The sequence below is a fragment of the Zalophus californianus genome, chromosome X (assembly GCF_009762305.2).
Source record: "Zalophus californianus isolate mZalCal1 chromosome X, mZalCal1.pri.v2, whole genome shotgun sequence".
Classification (NCBI taxonomy): domain Eukaryota; kingdom Metazoa; phylum Chordata; class Mammalia; order Carnivora; family Otariidae; genus Zalophus; species Zalophus californianus.
Window position 1 is genome coordinate 86940368 of NC_045612.1, and position 18426 is coordinate 86958793.

At 55.0% G+C, this 18426-nt stretch overlaps 1 protein-coding gene across 1 annotated transcript; it reads left to right on the plus strand.

Annotated features, from left to right (window-relative positions):
* Nucleotides 1-4254: 4254 nt before the first annotated feature.
* Nucleotides 4255-17917, plus strand: FOXP3 (forkhead box P3). The gene is made up of 12 exons (XM_027609631.1): nt 4255-4454; nt 11218-11452; nt 11985-12089; nt 12185-12323; nt 12727-12814; nt 12884-12988; nt 13956-14043; nt 14243-14323; nt 15247-15397; nt 16116-16192; nt 17456-17557; nt 17760-17917. Exons 2-12 carry the CDS (start codon nt 11240-11242, stop codon nt 17907-17909), a joined length of 1299 nt encoding a protein of 432 aa, XP_027465432.1. The 5' UTR covers nt 4255-4454; nt 11218-11239; the 3' UTR covers nt 17910-17917.
* Nucleotides 17918-18426: the final 509 nt, after the last annotated feature.

Sequence of the window (18426 nt, forward strand, 5' to 3'; positions counted from 1 at the left end):
GTGTGAGCTTGCACTATGCCTTCAAGAGGCGGTGCTAGGGCTGAGCTAGCGAATACGAAGGCTAGAAAGAGACCCAAGAGGCGGTGTAAGGGCGGCCTCGGAGGCGGGACTGGAGGGCAGGGCCAATGGGGGTGGACGGCGAAGGCGGGAGCTAGGAAGAGAGATGGTGGCTAGCCAATGAGGGAGCCAGAATGAAGGCAGTTGAGCCCTCAAAGGGTAGGGCTAGAACGAAATGAACCAATGCCAAGGCTGCAAAGTCTAGCGGGATGGAAGGACACGGAGGCGGAACGGGCAAGAGCAGAGCCAACCGGGGTGTTGGAGGTTGTGTGAAGGAGTGGATGCAACAGCCAATAAAGAGGCCAGAGGTGGCGGTCTGGGCTGTAGGGTGGCTGGGCCGCAGGGCCCTAAAATGCACGCAGCCGTTGGGAGAGTATGCCTCTTGTGGTTGGATATACCATCTCTCCTTAGCCCTCTGTGACTTTTCATTGCCCCAGGGCTGTGAATGCCGAGTCCCTGAAGACCTAGACCGCACCCTAGTAGTGTGAGGTCTAAGAAAGCAAAACGGACTCTCCTGTCGCAATAACTGGGTCTTTTCCTGCCCCCCTGGGAACCCTTGCTTGAGCAATGCCACTAGCCAAGAATGTTCTTGATTGTCACCCTCAGCATTCTCCAGGACTTGGCACCATTGTTGAATGAATGGCCAAATGAAAAATTGACCTCTTCTGGAAAATGAGCTTTTTCAGACTTCAGCTCAGCAAAACACTGAGCCTGACTGTATGGTGCCAGGAGTTGGTTGGACACGTTGGCAGACATCTAATGTAATCACAAACCAAAGTCCTGCCTTTCTTGCCCCACTGGCACTCCACACCCCAAAGTGGCCTCACTTCCCTCTTTCTGTCCCCCATCTCTGCTCCTGCCGTTCCCTCTGCCACAGCGCTGCTCCTGCTTCCTCACCCTTTCAATCTCCTTTGAGGTCCTGCCTCCTGTGGGAACTGAAATGTAGCTTTGTCCACTGAGCATGGCCCTTCGTACATTTCCCCTCCGTCCTGGGAGGGTTTTCTAACACCTACTGTATGCAAGGTGCTGACGCGCAACATCCTGAGGAGAGAGGAGGTCCCCCCAGTAGCCTCCCCCTCCTCAGGTCTCAGTGTCCAGGGTGGGGTCATGGATCAGGAAGGAATATGTTCAGTTGCAAGCAACAGGGGGAAAAAAATCACAAAAGAATAGGGGCTTAAACAAGATAGAATTGGAGGGGTTTTTTCTTACTTTTAGTTAGGGCATTATCTGTGTCCCGGTCTGGCCCCACGGCTCTCGGCCTTCAGCAAATTCTGTGCACTCTCCCTTCAGAATGTTTCGTGAATCCAGCCTCCCCTCACCCCCTCCGTTGCCAGCACCATCATCAGTCACTGGACTACTGCGGTAGCCTCCTCATGTCTGGTGCCCCTGCTTCCATCTTCACTCCTACAGTCTGTTCCATACTCTGCAGTCAGAGGGATCCTCTTAAATCCTAAGGCAGTTCATGTCTCTTCTCTACTCACAACCCTCCTGTGGCCTCCTCCTCACTCAGAGTAAAAGCCAAAGTCCTTACCATGGGCTACAAAGTCCTGCAGGGTCTAAGCCCCACATCTCCTCTCTGACCTCACCTTCTACCCCTCTTCCTCTCACTCACACCACTCTAACCACACTGACCACCTTCGTAGACCTAGAGCAAATCACACACTCCCACTCAGGACTTTTGGGCTGGCTGTTTCTTCTGGAATCGCTCAGATATCTCCATGGCTCCATCCCTCGCCTCCTTCGAGTCTGTCAAAGTCCCCCCACCCCCACCCCCCTTCTCTGGGGACTCTCACAGACCTGTCTGTGTAATCCTGTGTACTCTCCCCCAGAGGCCTTCCACACAAGAGGATATAGTCCAGTATGGAGAGAGAGGAGGTGGTGAGCTCTGCCCCTCTCTGCCCACTCGACCCCCCAGCCCTTACTCTGCAAGGGTCCTGGCTCTCAGCAGCAGCAGCGTCACCCCCCCCACCCCGAGTCCCACTCAAGTGACCTCCTGGAACCCTGGGCCACCACCCTCACTCAGTCATCCCCCTACTTCTCTGGCCACTCCTCTCCTGGAGCGAATGACAGTAAGGGAGAGATGGTCTAGGGAGGGTATAAAGAGGATCCAGCACACACCTCTGACCCTATAAAAGAAAACCAGCCCCCTCTCTCAAAAGGGCACGGGTCCTGGGGCAAGGAATGAGGCTTCAGCCTCTAGAACTGGCCTAGTTTATAGTTATACAGGAAGTATAAGGAATGTTCAGACCCAAGTCCATGCGGAGCAAGGGAACATTAGCCTTGGGAACATCCCTAAAGGTAGCTCCCCAAAACTCCTGGTGAACAAGCGCCTCACACCCACTTGCTCCCAACCACATGCCACACCTGTTAAGCCCCTTGCAAGCCTCCAACCTGAGGACCTCATCCCACTTCGGTGCCTCCCCTGGCTGCCCAGTGCACACAGGCCATCTTTGGGTCTCAGACGTGTCCCACCAACTCAGAAACCTCAACCAGTGAAAGTTTTGTTTTGAACTAATGGTAGGGAGGGTTGGGTTTTTTTTTTTTAATTGTTGTTGGCTGATTTTTTTTTTTTAGGTCTTTTTTTTTTTTCTATTCACTTTTTTTTTTTCTTATCTTCACAAAGCCAGACCATCAGGCCCCCTCTGGGCTTTTCCAGAAAGGTGAGTCAGAGTTAAGGAAAGAGGCTCTCCTTTTTTTCAGGGCTTGGGAAGTGGGGGGCGGGGAGCGGGGAAGGTGAAGGGGCAAAGGGGTGGGTCTTGGCCACTAGGTTGGTACCATGTGAATAAAAAGCGGTTTCCAATTTCTCTTCCCCAGGCCTGAAGCCAGTCTTGCAGAGGGCTTGGAGTAGACATTGGATGACAGAACCCTGGGCCATGCAGGGCGCTGAGGAGCCGGGGGCTGGGAGCGGCAGCCATGACCTCTCAGGAGAAGCCCCTGGGGCCCGGTCTCCCCTGTTGACCACTGGTTAAAGAGGGCTACTTCTCAAGTATGGAAATGCAGCACCAATTCTTGGACAACCATAAAACCTCACAAGCTTCAAGCCCCCAGAGGAATCTCCAAATCTCAGAACTTCCCTGTCACTGCAGTCTAGAATTTAAGACCCAAGACTGTTTGGCCCAAGGAAACCTGGGGGTTTTTAAGCCCTCCCGGCACCAAAGAAGGCAGAGCTCCCACTTGCCAGCTCTGTCATCTTGGGCAAGTCACTCGACTACTTCGTGCCTCTGTATAACAGCCATGATGACAAGATGGACCGCAAAGGGCTGTGGTGAGGATTGAATGTGATCACTTGGGAGAATCGTCCAGCACGGTGTCTGGCCCGTGGAAAATTGGAGATAAATGTCAGCTATGGGGATGATGATGGATATATGGCATCTGAAAACCTTGGAAACTGGGATTTTTCAAAGTAGAAAATTGCAAAGGCTGAGGGCCTCAGAAGCATCAGGTCACAGTGTCCCTGACTAGGAGAGGGTCGGGGCCCCAAGGGGCCTCTGGGCTTCATGAGGATGGATGCATTAACACCGGGGGGCTCATCAGGACCTTCCCTGTAGGGTACCCTCCAGGTTAGAGCTCTCAGGCCCTACGATGTGATGAGACGAGACTTTTCTCCCTCTCCTCACTCAGTGATGCTAAGTGGATTCTGGGAGCCAGTGATTCTCAGACTGTTAGATTCTGTGACTTGTGCATTTTCCTCTGTGAAATAACTTCCATGGCCCCCTCTGTGGGGAGATGGATTGCAGAGCTCCCCCTCCCTGGGCAGTAAGAGCAGTGATGACCATCAGTTCTACCTAAGGGGAAACTGAGGCATGGAGCAGGGCAAGGCCTCTGGAAACCCAGCCCTATTCAGTTTCTTTCGCTAGTTTTTTTCCCATCCCATCACATTCACAGAGTGGTATCTCTGCCTGCTTGGGACACCTCCGTGATTTATTTGAGTTTTTTTTTTTCCCCTTGTTTTTTTTTTTTTTCTAACTCTACACACTTTTGTGTAAAAAACTGTGGTTTCTCATGAGCCCTGTTATCTCATTGATACCTCTCACCTCTGTGGCAAGAGGAAGAAATCATATTTTCAGATGACTCGTAAAGGGCAAAGAAAAAACCCAAAATTTCAAAATTTCCGTTTAAGTCTCATAATCAAGAAGAGGAGAAACAGAGCTCGCGAGAGAAAGAGAGAGAGAGAGAGAGCAAGAGAGAGAAAAAACTATGAGAACCCCCCCCACCCCGTGATTATCAGCACACACACTCATCGAAAAAAAAAATTTGGATTATTAGAAGAGAGAGAGAGAGGTCTGTGGCTTCCACACCGTGGTTTTTCTTCTCGGTATAAAAGCAAAGTTGTTTTTGATATGTGACAGTTTCCCACAAGCCAGGCTGATCCTTTTCTGTCAGTCCACTTCATCAAGGTGAGTGTCCCCACTCTCCCCCATCAGATGCGGGTCCAGTGGAGGAGATGGTAGTGAGGCAGGCACGGGCGGCGGGGGGGGGGGGGGGGGTCAGGGGCCCTCCGGTACCGTCAAGACACACACAGCTCCTGTGGCTCAGCCAGGTAAGAGATTTTTTTTACAATAATAATAGTAATAATAAATGCCGGCAGACTGATTGGGAAAGTGCTTAATCGATGCGTGGGCAGAGGCAACGATAAATAAATTGATTGCTATGTAGATGGGCAGGATTTTTTTTTTTTTTTAAATAGGCCAACTGCCAGTCTTTACAAATTTCAGAGCTTGGAACAACTTGAAACTGTCCAGGTGTAACTGGAACTTTCAACTACACCCCTCCATCCTCTTTGTCTCTTGTCTCTTGATAGCTCCCACCCCTCTCTGTCTGCTCGCCCTGTCTCCCTCTTTCGTGTCACTCTGCCCCCCCCGCCCCCCCGTTTCCCTGGCACTCGGACCCTCCACCGCCCTTCCTCTGGCTCTGCCCAGCTTCCCTGTCTCTGTCTCCTCCATCTTCACCACGCTCCCTCTATCTCCTTTCCTCCGTCTTTCTCCCACTGTCTCTCCTGCTCTCTTGTCTAGCCTTCCCCCCCACCCAGCTTCCAGCACAGAGCTTGGTACAGTTGGTGCCTAATAATAGTGGATTGAGTAACGTCAAAGAGGACATTTCCATCTTACCAGAGTGAGCATCAGTTCTGTTTGCCCCGATCAAAGGAGGATAGTGAGCTGTCAGGTCAGGCTGAGCGCTCAGTTGAACTTGGGCTTGCATGGCACAAGAGGACCTCCTGGGGGGCACTTTGTGCCACCATCAATCGTGGTTTAGCTGTGTGGTCCTACCCCGGGACCATGTGTGCATGAGTGTGTGTGTGGGTGTGGGTGTGTGTGTGTGTCCAGAGTCCGTGTCCAGGAACCAAGCAGGCTGTTCAGGGCTGGGGTGAGCTCATCTCTGCAGGCTTAGCAAGCGCTCACTGTTAGCTGTTAGTATTTTTTTTTAACCAAATTAGAACCACTCTCTCTATTGGTTTTGTTCCTGCCTTATTCAATTAATAGGAGCGTCTTTGTAGATCACTAAAAATTGTTTCAACATAGGATCTTTCATGGCTGTCAAGACTATCCTCACACTGGTATGAAACACGATTGGTTCGACCAAATGCCAATTCCTGGACATTTGGATGGCTTCTAGTTCTTTCCCCCATAATCATCCCTGATTACTTCCTTGGATTCCTGAAAATGGAGTTGCTGGGACAAGGGGCGTGTGCATTTTTAAGGTGTCTGACCCTCTCTGCATATCGTTCTTCCAAAAGGCTGTCCTGTTATATGCTTCTTGTACTCAAGCTAACCCTGGGTGGGTATTATTATTTTTAAATACTTCCTCAGCATACCAGGTAAGAAAAAATATTACCACATTGTTGACATTTGCAATCTTTGATTATTTATACTATTTATTCATCATTTGTATTTTTTCTTAAGTTGTCTGGTCATATCCTTAGTCCCAACGGGGTGTTCATCATTTTTCTTATTGATTTGTCACAGCTTTTTATTTAGAAAGGATATTAACCTTCCAATAGCCATACATGTATAGCAGATATTTTCCCCCAATTCATCACTCACTGTTTCTATTTGTTTATGGAGTTTTGTGATACTATGATGTTTTTATATAGTCAAATGGGTTACTCTTTTCTTCTGTGGTTACTGTCTCTGGTTTTGTGCTTAGAAAGTCCTTTCCCACTTGAAAATGAGATAAATGTTCACCTGTGTTGGCTTCTAGTCTCTTCTATGGCTTCATTTTTTCCATTTGCTGTGGAGGTTAAGAGTGTGGGTATGGGAGTCAGACTGTCTGGGACAAACCCAACTCACCCCAAGCCATCTGTGTGATTTTTAGCCAGGCATTTGACTTGTCTGTACCTTCATTTCCTCACATGTACTGTGATGATTATAGTAGCACCTACCTCAAAGAGTTGTTGTGAGGATTAAATGTACTAACCACGTTAAGTGCTTAGCATAGGGCCTGACATACAAGAAGCCCAAGAGCACTACTGGATATTCTTGTTTATCTCTTTAATAGATCTGGAATGTGTTTCAGGGTATATGATGATTGGTGACATTTCAAACTGGGCAGAGAGGAATTGGTGGGAAAATGGACTGATTGTTCATTCACTAACTTTATTTTTCCCTTAATGTTCCCAGAAGCATTTGTCAAATAGTATATCCTCCACCGTCTCCCAGGTTGAAATGCCACATTCATCACGAACTCACTTCTCTCTAGACGTTGGTCTGTGACTGAGCTTTCTGTTTTGTTCTGTTCCTCAGTGTCTGAGCCATACCACTTTGCTGACAGTTGCTTTGTAGTACAATACATTCCCTGACCACAGCCCCCACCCCCCCAGCAGCTTGCCCTTCACTTTTCCTTGTTATTTGACACAGCCTCAGTTCCTCTAGCCAGAGATCAACAACTGTTCTTGTTTGAGGCATCCATCTCTCCCTCTCTCTCTCTCTCTCTCTCTCTCTCTCTCTCTGTGTGTGTGTGTGTGTGTGTGTGTGTGTTTCCCTCTGTCTCTCTATCTCTGTCTCTATTTGGGGCATCTCTCACTCTCTCCATCTCCCTGTGCTGTTCTCTTACTCTTTTTGTTTCTCACACCCTCTCTCTCCCTCCTTGTGTATACTTCTAGGACTTTCTGCTCCTTTGAGTTCCTCTCCCCTCCATTCTCTCTCTCTCTCATTCTCTCTCAGCATCTCTCACTCTCTGTGTATCTCTGTCCCACCTCATGTTTCTCCCATCTCTCTGTATCTCTTGTTCTCTGGGTCTTTGTGTTCCCCTGTGTCTATCTGTCTGTCTCTCTCTGTTTCTGTCTCTTTGTCTCTGTGTATTCCTGTCTCTCAGCCAGTCCCCTGGATGGAGGGGCAGTTGCCGACTTGACACCCTGCAGACACGTAACAGGTCACCCAGACACAAAGTGGAAGGGCCCTGGCCCTCATCTCCTCCATGCCTCTCTCTGCCCAGTGTACACAGGAGCAAAACCTGAGGCCTGGAGATGGGCCGGAGGGCCTCTCCCAAGGCCTCCCAGGGATGGAGTAGCAAAGTTGAGACCCAAGTTCAGACCATGGGACTCTTGGCAGGACCCCGGTTCTGTCTCTCTCCCCCACTGTGGGCCTCCATTTACTTCTCAGCACCCATGAGGGGAGGAGGGGGACCTGAGCTGCCCCCCCCCACCAGCTGCTGTCATTCCCCCTCCTGCCTTCTTACAACTTGGATCCTTACTCAGGCAGGAGGCTCTGTGGCCACATGGGCCAGTGTGGGGCCCAACCTCCCAAGAGCTAGTCTGGGTGGGGTCCCAGGGTCCCATGGGTCAGAAGACCTTGTGGCCAGAGGGTAGTGATACTGGAAGGATAAGTCAATCAGTCTTGAAGGATGATATGCAGTGGATAGAATTCAACCATGTCCCCAGAATTGGCACTGGTCCTGGGAACGTCTATCCTCGGGCCCCTCCAGAGAGCTTGGCAGCGGGCTCTCGACCGGCCAAGGCTCTTCCTGTTCCCCACCATGAGGCCCTAGCCAGAGGCATGCTGCCCTCTACCTTTCCCTCTTTCCCTCCCCATCTCTTGTGGAATGGCTGTGAGTATGGGAACATTGTCCCAGAATGAACAGGGAGACTGAGGCCCCGTAGGTGTTCATTTACCATCACTGACATTTTGTTAAGCATTTCATGTGCATTAACTCTGGACAAGAGGTACGATTACTGTCCCAGTTTACATACAAGCCCGCGGAGAGTTATAGCTAGTTAGTGACAGAGCCCAGCCCCAGGCTGAGGGGAGTAGAGGAGATGATTCTGACCCTCCTGCTGTCACAGAACTTAGGAGGGAAGCTAAGAGGAGGCTTGCTACAGTTCTAAGCCTGGTGGGCCAGAGGCCCTGTGGGGTAATGAGCTGCCGGTCCTTCAAGGAGTTCCAGTGAGTTTGGACACCATTGACATTGGCCTTCACCTTCTGTGAAGTTGGACCCATGGACCCCACAGAGTGGGTTTGAGACTCTGGGATCCTTTGAACCTAAGAAATGATGTTTTATGATTCTGAGGTTCTGGCATAGTACCATTTGAAGACCCCCAGGGTCCCAGTAGCTGTAGGATCTGCATGGTACTCCCCAAGCATGAAACCTTTGGCCTCTCCGTGGCCCAAGTCTACGGGGCCCAGGACTTGTCATGGTGGCCAGATGGACGTCACTCACCACATCCGCAAGCACCCACATCACTCCCACCTGGGCTGAGACGGCTGCAGGATGGGCCAGCCAGTTCTCGGAACGAAACCCGTGGGGTGGGGTATCTGCTTCTCCTTGGTGCCGATGAAGCCCAGCGCATCCGGCCGCCATGACGTCAATGGCGGAAAATCTGGGGACGTGACAACAGGGCCCAGATGCAGACCCCGATATGAAAACACACTCTGTGTCCCAGAAACATCCTCCATGCAGCTTCTGAGAAACAGTCAGAAAGGGACGCCCCGACAGACAGTGCAGGAAGCTGGCTGCCCAGCCCGGCCCTCCAGGTTCCCCACCACCAGACAGACCATATCTATGTCCCCTTTCTGAGAATGTACCTGTACTTCCCTGTGGCTGGACATTCCAGATGTGCTTGAGGAAGAGATTTCTTATAAGCCCCAGCCAAGTGTCCCAGCAGCTTCAGAAGTGACCACGGGCCAGCCGTGTGGGCCAGGCCAGAGTGGTGGAGACCAAAGTCGATATTCATTTACTCAGGCTTCTGTAACAAATTACCACAAGCTGGGGGCGGCGGGGGGGCGGGGGGTGCTCAAACAGCAGAAATTTATTGTCTCACAGTTCTGGAGGCCAGAAGTCCGAGGTCAAGGTGTCGACAGGGCTGGTTCCTTCTGAGGCTACGAGGGAGGACCTGTCCGTACCTCCCTCCTAGCTACTGGTAGATTGCTGGCAGTCTTTGGCATGCCTTGGCTTCTAGAAGCCTCACCCCCAATCTCCGCCGTCATTCATTTGCTCACCGCCTCGTGGTCACTGAGTTCTGAGCCTCCATAGATCCAGGCTCTTGCTTCTCACACAGTAATGTTCTACGCCCCCCCGGGGAGACTATGAGTTTAATACCTGGATTCTCACCCCCACCCCCACCCGCACCAGAGCTCTGACAGGCCCTGTGAGCTGACAGCAAAGAAAGGAAGGTGCAACTGCTCCCCGAAATCGTCCTTGTGCCAGTTTGGGCCGCTCTTGGCAGCTGTGTGCCCAACCCAGTGCTGTGGGGTGGGGAGTCACACACACACACACACACACACACACACACACACACACACACACACACACACACACACTTTCTGGGGAAAGATAGGGAGCTCTCAAGTTGCCATGGGACTGTGGAACGCTGCACCTGGGTGTTCCCTTCAGTAAAATGGTGGCTAGACTAGGCAGTCCCTTCCAGCTCCGGCTTCCTCTTAGACTGGGATTCTGAGAAACGGAAGCCCTGCCTGTCGCAGAGTGTTCAGTTCTGGGGCTCAGCAAAGGAGCCTGGAGCCATTACGGAGGACTTTCTGGATAGGGCCCAGATAGGGGATACGGAGGAAGCGCAGACATTCCAGGCAGGGCCATATAGCATGAGCGCAGGCAGGCTTGGATAGCAGACTTGGGGTAAACTCTGGCGGGGGCTGAGTCAAGATGCTCCCACGGGCCCTGGCTCAAGAGAGCCCATCCCTCCTTCCCGACACCTGCCATGTCAGCTTCGTGCAAGGCAGGAGCCCAGAGATGATCAGACCTTACCCCTGCCCGAGCTCCAGAGACTCCTGTACTCTGCTGCCCACTCAGGATTTCCACTCGCGTGTCTAACGCCAGACTCTTCGTGTCCATCCACACCTGGATCGTCACCCCCAACCTTGCTCCCCTTCAGCTCAGGTGATGTCCACTCTGTCCTTTCAGCCTGCTCAGGCAAACACCGGGCCAGAGGTCACCTTGACCGTTCCCCTCTCACCAACCCCCACCCCATGCAAGCTGCGAGCAAATCCTCCCGCCTCCACCTTCAAAGCACACTCAGGATCCACCGACTTCTCATCATCTCCACTGCCACCATCCTGGTCTGTGCCACACTTGTCACTTGCCTGGACTGTCACAGCAGCCTCCTCACCAGTACCCCTGGCTGTCGCCTTCCTGGGGTCTGTCCCTCTCCCCGCAGCCAGAGGGATCTTGAGTCCATGCCCCCCTCCACCCTTGTATATGCCAGGTCACTGGGATGAAATAATGCCACCAGGAGAGTCAGACACCAGTCCCAGCAGCATCAGCAAAGGTTGTGGCCTATGCAGAGTGCAGGGAGGACCAGGGGGCTGAGGCTTGGAGACAAGCCCTAAGCGGTTGGGGGCAAAAAAACCTGAGACCTGCCCGTGGCTGAGACCCCACACACGACCCCAATCCCCCACCTCCCTCGTGGAGGACACATCACCACCAGGGCTCTGCCAGCACACACTGGCACGCTGAGTGCTGGACCTGGGCACGTCTGCACATGGGACGTGTGCGGAGACGCGCACACCTATGTTCCTGACACCGATGGATGCGTGGGTGTGTGCCACACGTACACCTGATCAGAGCTGGGGTCCAGCCGTGGAGCCCTTGGGGACAGGCCCCCACTGATGCCTGCTCTGACTAGAGTTGGGGGGGTCCACATGGTTCAGGTGGTTGAGCAGTTCACACCCCCGCTGGGCACACGTGTAACTCCTTCCCCCTGTGTACCCACAGCCTGCCCTCGGACAAGGACCCAATGCCCAACCCCAGGCCAGCCAAGCCCTCGGCCCCTTCCTTGGTGCTTGGCCCATCCCCGGGAGCCTCGCCCAGCTGGAGGGCTGCACCCAAGGCTTCAGACCTGCTTGGGGCCAAGGGCCCAGGGGCAACCTTCCAGGGCCGGGACCTCCGAGGTGGGGCCCATGCCCCCTCCTCCTCCTCTTTGAACCCCATGCCACCATCACAGCTGCAGGTGAGGCCCAGGGCCCAGGATGGGGCAGGCAGGGTGGGGTACCTGGGCCTACAGGTGCCGACCTTTACTGTGGCACGGGGCGGGGGGCCCAGCTGGGGCACAGGAAGTGGTTTTCTGGGTCCCAGGCAAGTCTGTGACTTATGCAGATGTCACAGGGCCAAGAAAGTCCCCGGTTAGCAGGTCTCAGAGATTCGAGGCTCTCCCCGACCTCCCAATCCCAGCCTCAGGAGAGGAGCTCCTATCACGGTCCCACAGGCGTGGCCGTGTGTCCCCCTCCCCGTGTGACAGGAGAAAGGGCTGGTGCCCAAAGAGGGGAGGTGACACAGTTGAGGCCAGCTCTGCCACTTATTAGCTGTTTGATCTTGAAAAAGTCATTCGCTCTCCCTGAGCCTCAGTTTCCACATATGTAAAACGGGGATGATCAGAGTACCTACCGTGTGGGGTTGTGGTGAGAAGTGTATGAACTAGACATGTAGAACAGTGAGGAGAAGGATGCCATCTCACCCGCCTGCCTTCTCTACCCCCCCCCCAGCTGCCCACGGTGCCCCTAGTCATGGTGGCACCCTCTGGGGCACGGCTGGGCCCCTCACCCCACTTGCAGGCACTCCTCCAGGACAGGCCGCACTTCATGCACCAGGTACTGACCCGGAATGGGCAGGGCGGCGGGAGCAGGTGGGAGAACTGGGCGGGGGGCGGGGAACAGGCTGATCCACAGCCCCCGTGTGCCCCCAGCTCTCAGCGGTGGATACCCACGCTCGGACCCCCGTGCTGCAGGTACGCCCACTGGACAGCCCAGCTATGATCAGCCTGCCGCCACCCACTGCTGCCACCAGCGTCTTCTCCCTCAAGGCCCGGCCCGGCCTGCCACCTGGTAACACCCCACCCCACAGCTCTACAGAACCCCGAGCCCCCCAGTGCTTGAGTGGGAGCCGCGTAGGCTGCTGAATGGCGGCCCTCAGGAGGTCAGATGCATCGGGTCTTACCATCTGGGAAACTCCAGCCTCCAAAAAATGTCAGGTTCAGAACCTTAAAGGTGCAGAATGAATGGCAAAAATCACAGAGCCGTGGGTCTTTGCAGTCAAAATGTCAGCGCTTGCAAATGGCAGTCTTTGAGCTGCTCCCCCAGAAGCCTTGGATGTTAGGGCCGACAGAGCCCCCTGGGAGTCAGGGCCTTCGAGGCTCAGGAGGGTGGGAAGCTCAAAAGGAGAGTCTCTGTGGGCTGAGCTTGAGGGCCCAGCCCACGGTCCCCAAAGATGCCCTGTCCCCACCCGCAGGGATCAACGTGGCCAGCCTGGAGTGGGTGTCCAGGGAGCCAGCCTTACTCTGCACCTTCCCAAGCCCCGGCACACCCAGGAAAGACAGGTCAGTGGACCAGGCTGGGAAGGACCCTTGCCCTGCCGTTGCCTCCCCTTACACCCTCTGTCCCCCTAGCACCCTTTCGACCGTGCCCCAGGGCTCCTACTCGCTGTTGGCAAATGGTGTCTGCAAGTGGCCCGGCTGTGAGAAGGTCTTCGAGGAGCCAGAGGATTTCCTCAAGTGAGTGACCCAGGCCCATTCCAGTCCAGGAGGGTCCCCAGTGTGTGGGAGGAGGTCTGTGGTACAGGTCCCAGCTCAGGCCTCATCTCAGTGGGTAATGACGAGGCAAAAGGCTAAGGCTAACACCGTAGGTTCAAATCCTGGTCCTATCGCTGGCTGTGTGATCTTGGGCAAGTTACTTAGCTTCTCTGGGCCTTGGTTTCCTCATCCGTGTAATGGGGCATCATAAGAGAGGTGTATACTATTACCTACCTCCATTTTACGGATACAGAAACTGAGGCCACAAAAAGTTAAGTGTCTTGATTAAGATCACCCAGTTCCTAAGTCACAGAGCTGGGATTTGAATCCAGGCAGCCAGGCTCCAGAATGCACACTCCTAACTGCTTTGCCCTGCTACCCTAGCCCTCCTGCCAACACACCAGCCTGCTTTTATTGATCCCCACAGTCCCCGATTGTCACAGTGGCTCTTGCTGCCTCCTCTCGGTCCCACCGCACGCACATGCGCACAAACACACACACACACACACACACACACACACACACACACACACACACACACACACACACACACACACACCCCTTCTCCAACCATACCCAACTATCAGTGGCAACTCTGCACCCTGTCCTCCTCACGACCATGACTTTACACAGGCTGTCCCCTCCACCTGGAGAGCCTCTCCTGCCCTCGCCTACCTCACCCCACCTCTCAGCTCACCAGCCTTCCAACATCACCTCCAGCACCCCCGCCAGGCTCCAGTGGCGAGCTCAGGCCTGGCACCAGGAGATGCCAAGTAGCATGTGTTGAAGGAACAGCGGGTGTAAGAGGGAGACTTGAGGTAGAGAGAGGGGAGGGAGGCTGAGCCTCTGAGGAGAGACCTCCCAAAGGGTCTGGCCCTCCTCACTCGGAGTGTTGAGCCAGGAGGCCAGACCCACTGTGGTCACCCACATGGAATCTCCCCCTACCCAGGCACTGCCAGGCGGACCATCTCCTAGATGAGAAGGGCAGGGCACAGTGTCTCCTCCAGAGAGAGGTGGTGCAGTCTCTGGAACAGCAGGTGACGTAGGAGAGGGGTGGTTGGGGGATGATGGGCGAGCCTTACATCCACGCTGTGCCAGGAGCCAAGCTCACCCAGGATGGGGGCTGGCATAAAGGAAGGGAGGGGGTAGGGCACTCCCAGGGAGAACCACAGCCTGAGCGAGGATGTGGCAGAGAAAGGCCAAGTTGAGGCCTCACTTTGTGCCCTGTCCTCACAGCTGGTGCTGGAGAAGGAGAAGCTGGGCGCTATGCAGGCCCACCTGGCTGGGAAGATGGCCCTGACCAAAGCTCCAACCACGGTGAGCCACCCCAGGCCCACAAGTGGCACAGGCGGCTGGAGGGGGGGTGGAGGGGACTTACCCTCACACCCACGCCCTGACTCTGGGCCCCTGTCCCCAGCTCCAAACATGCCCAGACCTGGAAACCTGTCCCCTCCGGTTACAAACCCTCTGACCCCAAGGTCCCGAAACATCATGATCTTGGGTTTTCAAAGCAACCGCAAATCACCAAGCATCTACTGGACACAGACCCTGTGCCACTGGTGGGACTGGTCATACGACATGCAGGAACCAGCGCACAATAAAATCACGGGGCCCAGGTTTCAAGATGACCCCCACAGAGCAGTAAACAAAGGGCAGGGACCTGTGTGATTACACAGGCCACACATCGGTGAAGCTGGCCCCGGGGGCCAGGCACCATTCCTGAGCACGCTGCTGGGGTTAGTCTATCGAATCCTCATGAGGCCACTCACGATAGGTATTAATTACTAGCATCCCTAAGGTGTAGGAGCCTGATTCAGCCCCAGCTCATGGCCCCAGCATTGCGCCTCTCCATACAGACAGACACACACACACACACACACACACACACACACACACACACACACACACACACACAGAGATTCAGCCCCAGCATTGCGCCTTCAGCCCCAGCATTGCGCCTCTCCACGCACACACACACACACACACACACACACACACACACACACACACACACACAGAGAGATTCAGCCCCAGCATTGCGCCTCTCCACGCACACAGGCGCACGTCCACACTCACACTCTAATAAATACGGCTCAATGCTGCTTTGTGAGATTCCACATCAGACTGGACTTGAGAAGAGAGCTCACTTGCTTTAAAAACAAACAAACAAACCACACTTATTTAAAATTGAAGCGGAAAGTGTAAGCCTCTGAATCACCCGCCTTTCCCTCCCCCCGCAGGCATCATCCGACAAGGGCTCCTGCTGCATCGTAGCTGCAGGTACTCCGGTAACCCCTGGCCCAGCCTGGCCCAGCCCCCAGGAGGCCCCCGACGGCCTGTTTGCTGTGAGGAGGCACCTCTGGGGCAGCCATGGAAACAGCACGTTCCCAGGTAAGGATGGCCCGTACCCCTACGTGGTGCCCCCCACCCCCCTGAGCCCCTCATCCCCCTGACTGGCACCCGGTGGGAGACAGCCAGTACCGACCCTCCCCAGCACTGCCACACAGCCTTTGGGAAAACATAACTGCTTGCAGAAGCTACCTTTCAGCGTTTCCAAGGCCTGCAAGCCCCCTGCACCGCCACCGCCCCCCCCCACCCCCGCCATTGTAGTTCCTCCTGTCTAGCCCCATCTCCCCTGGGGCCGGGGGCTCACTCATTCCGGCCTTCAGCTACTCCATTCGGTCATCAGAAGGGAGAGAACTAGCTAAGCGCTTCCCAGGGACTCTCCCTTCCCCCTCCAAGGAAAAGCGGGGTGATTCTCCCAAGCTCAGGCATCCTGGGCTGCCCGCAAGGCTTGGGCTGTGGGCTTAAGACGGATCAGGGCCCTTGAGTGTCAACCTGCCTCTGCCACTTGGCCGCTTGCATCCCTTCGGTGTGCAAGTTACTTCACTTCTTTTAAACTTCGGGGACGATGAAGCCCATTTTGGTGGGAGTGGTGCAAGCAGTAGATGATACGGTCAATGCCCAGCGCTCAGCACAGTAACCGTGAGGGTGAAAACTGGTGTTGTCAGGGAGGGATTTCAGCTGGGTAGCCTCTCCTTGTAGCGTGGGGGATGGGAGAGGGAACTAGGAGCTCCAGGACGGACCGATCCTCCCCCACCCCGTACAGAGTTCTTCCACAACATGGACTACTTCAAGTTCCACAACATGCGGCCCCCCTTCACCTACGCCACCCTCATCCGCTGGGTAAGCCGGCAGCGTGAGCCGAGGAAAAGGAAAAGAAATGGGGGGTGGGCACCTGCCTCCCACATTCCCAGCCTCCTTCTGAGCACCCCCAGAACAGGCTCCTTCATGAACCCAGGCCTCCGATTGGATCCCCCCCGCCGCAAGCCGGCTTCACTCCAGACCTGGCCCCCCCAACCCAAACAGAAACCACTATCCAGTCCAGTGCGAGTCCAATTCTGGCCCTCAACCCACCCCCCTGATGCCCTGATGCCCACCTCGACCCCATACTTAACCCCCTCCCAGATCTGTAAAATAGCCCCCAGATGAACCTGATCTTTGCCCCTTGCCCTAAACCCACCACAGACACTATCCTAACTCCTTCCCTGGCCCCCATATGCCCCAATACACCAACACATCCCTCGGCCGGACCCTGCCTCTAACCCCTTCCTTGTGACACCTATCTGACCCTTGGCCTCACCCCATCCCAACCCCTTCCCTGAATCTCCCTAATGTCTGCCCAGAACTTTCATCAGAGCCTGCCCAGACCCTCACCTTAGGCCCACACCTAACCCCTACACGACACCACGCATTCCCCTGCCTAGCCCCATCCTGACCCAGGACCTCACTGCAGCCATAATCTCTGACCCTTTGTTTAACCCCACTCCTAAATCCAAACAGATCCAATTCCCTGACCTTTAGCCTCACTCCATACCTAACACAAGCCCTGACCCTTAACGACCACACACATCCAACCTTATTCTTGACCTTGAATCTAACCACATGCCTGACACAGAAAATAACGATATCACTAAGGTCCGCCTCTTGATTCCTGACTCTAATGCCATCCCATCCCTCAGCCCTCTACTCGCCCCAGTCCATCCCCAGCCAGACCCTTAACCAACCCCTTCCCTGATGACCTTTAACTCTGCCTGGCCCTTTACCCCTCCCACATCCTTAACTTGACCCTACTCCTGGCCTTCAACCTTCCCAAACCCTGACACCTTGCCCCTGTGGAGGCGGTCAGTTCCAACTCCATCCCAGACCTTTAACCTAATCCTGGCCCTACCCTGAACCAGACCTTACTGCAACCTCAGGCCTGACCCTCCACCTCATCCCATTTCTAACCCTGTCTCTGACCTATCACCTCACACCGTCTCCCTCCCTCCCTTCCCCCGCCCCCCCCCCCCAGTTCCACCCATGTCAGACACCCAGGGTGGGCCACTGCCACTCTCAGCCCAGCTTTGGGGAAGGGACTCCCTGACCCCCTGACCCCCTAACCTCCAGGCCATCCTAGAGGCTCCCGAGAAGCAGCGGACACTCAACGAGATCTACCACTGGTTCACACGCATGTTTGCCTTCTTCAGGAACCACCCTGCCACCTGGAAGGTAGGCTCCTCTGGAAGTGGCAGTGGCTGGGAGGGCCTCCAATGCCACTGGGGTGCTGGACCAAGCTCAGGAGGGGGGCGGGGCTTGTAGACATGTCAGGAAGGGGCGGGAGGCCGGTTTGGGGTGGGTCCTGCTGACCTCAGAGAGTGACTGCCTACCCATTCCCCCTGCCCCCCCGGCCTGGTGGGCCTTCCTTCTGCAGAACGCCATCCGCCACAACCTGAGCCTGCACAAGTGCTTCGTGCGGGTGGAAAGTGAGAAGGGGGCCGTGTGGACCGTGGATGAGTTCGAGTTCCGCAAGAAGAGGAGCCAGAGGCCCAGCAGGAATGCCAACCCCACACCCGGCCCCTAACCTCAAAACCAAGGAAAGGAGGAAGGAAGGACAGGGGCCGAAATGGGGGGTGGAAGCGGCCGGGGGCAGGGGTGACGGGCCCTGGATGTGCCCACAGGGACCAAGAAGTGAGGTGTGCACGGTCTTGCCTGCCAGGGACCCTGATCCTCAGCTGACCACCCTTCTAGATCGTATGCTCTGCACCAAGGCTGCTCAGAGGGGCCCTGGCCCCCCCAGCCCACCTTCCTGCAACAAGCTCTTTAGCCAAACTGGGCCTTCACAACCAACCACACACACAGCCTGCCTCAGTCGCTCTCACAGATGATCTCAGGGCTGGAAAAGACATACCCACAGTCACAACCGTCTCCCTGGGACACAGTACAAAGAGCCTGCCTCAGTACCCTCGGGCAACCTCAACTCTGCAGTCTCGCAGACAATCATACCTGAGCACAGTCCTGTCAACCCACACAACCCGAAGCACACGCCCATGGCCATCCTACCCCTCCCCCGGCCCTCACCTGCGCTGTCACACGGGGCA

What these genes read in the sequence shown, in the direction of transcription:
- FOXP3 (XM_027609631.1), top strand. Translation starts at nt 11,240, where the DNA reads ATGCCCAACCCCAGGCCAGCCAAGCCCTCGGCCCCTTCCTTGGTGCTT. An exon ending in GGCCGCACTTCATGCACCAG is followed by an intron (nt 12,090 to 12,184) that starts GTACTGACCCGG and finishes GTGTGCCCCCAG; the next exon opens with CTCTCAGCGGTGGATACCCA. An exon ending in ACGCCACCCTCATCCGCTGG is followed by an intron (nt 16,193 to 17,455) that starts GTAAGCCGGCAG and finishes CCTAACCTCCAG; the next exon opens with GCCATCCTAGAGGCTCCCGA.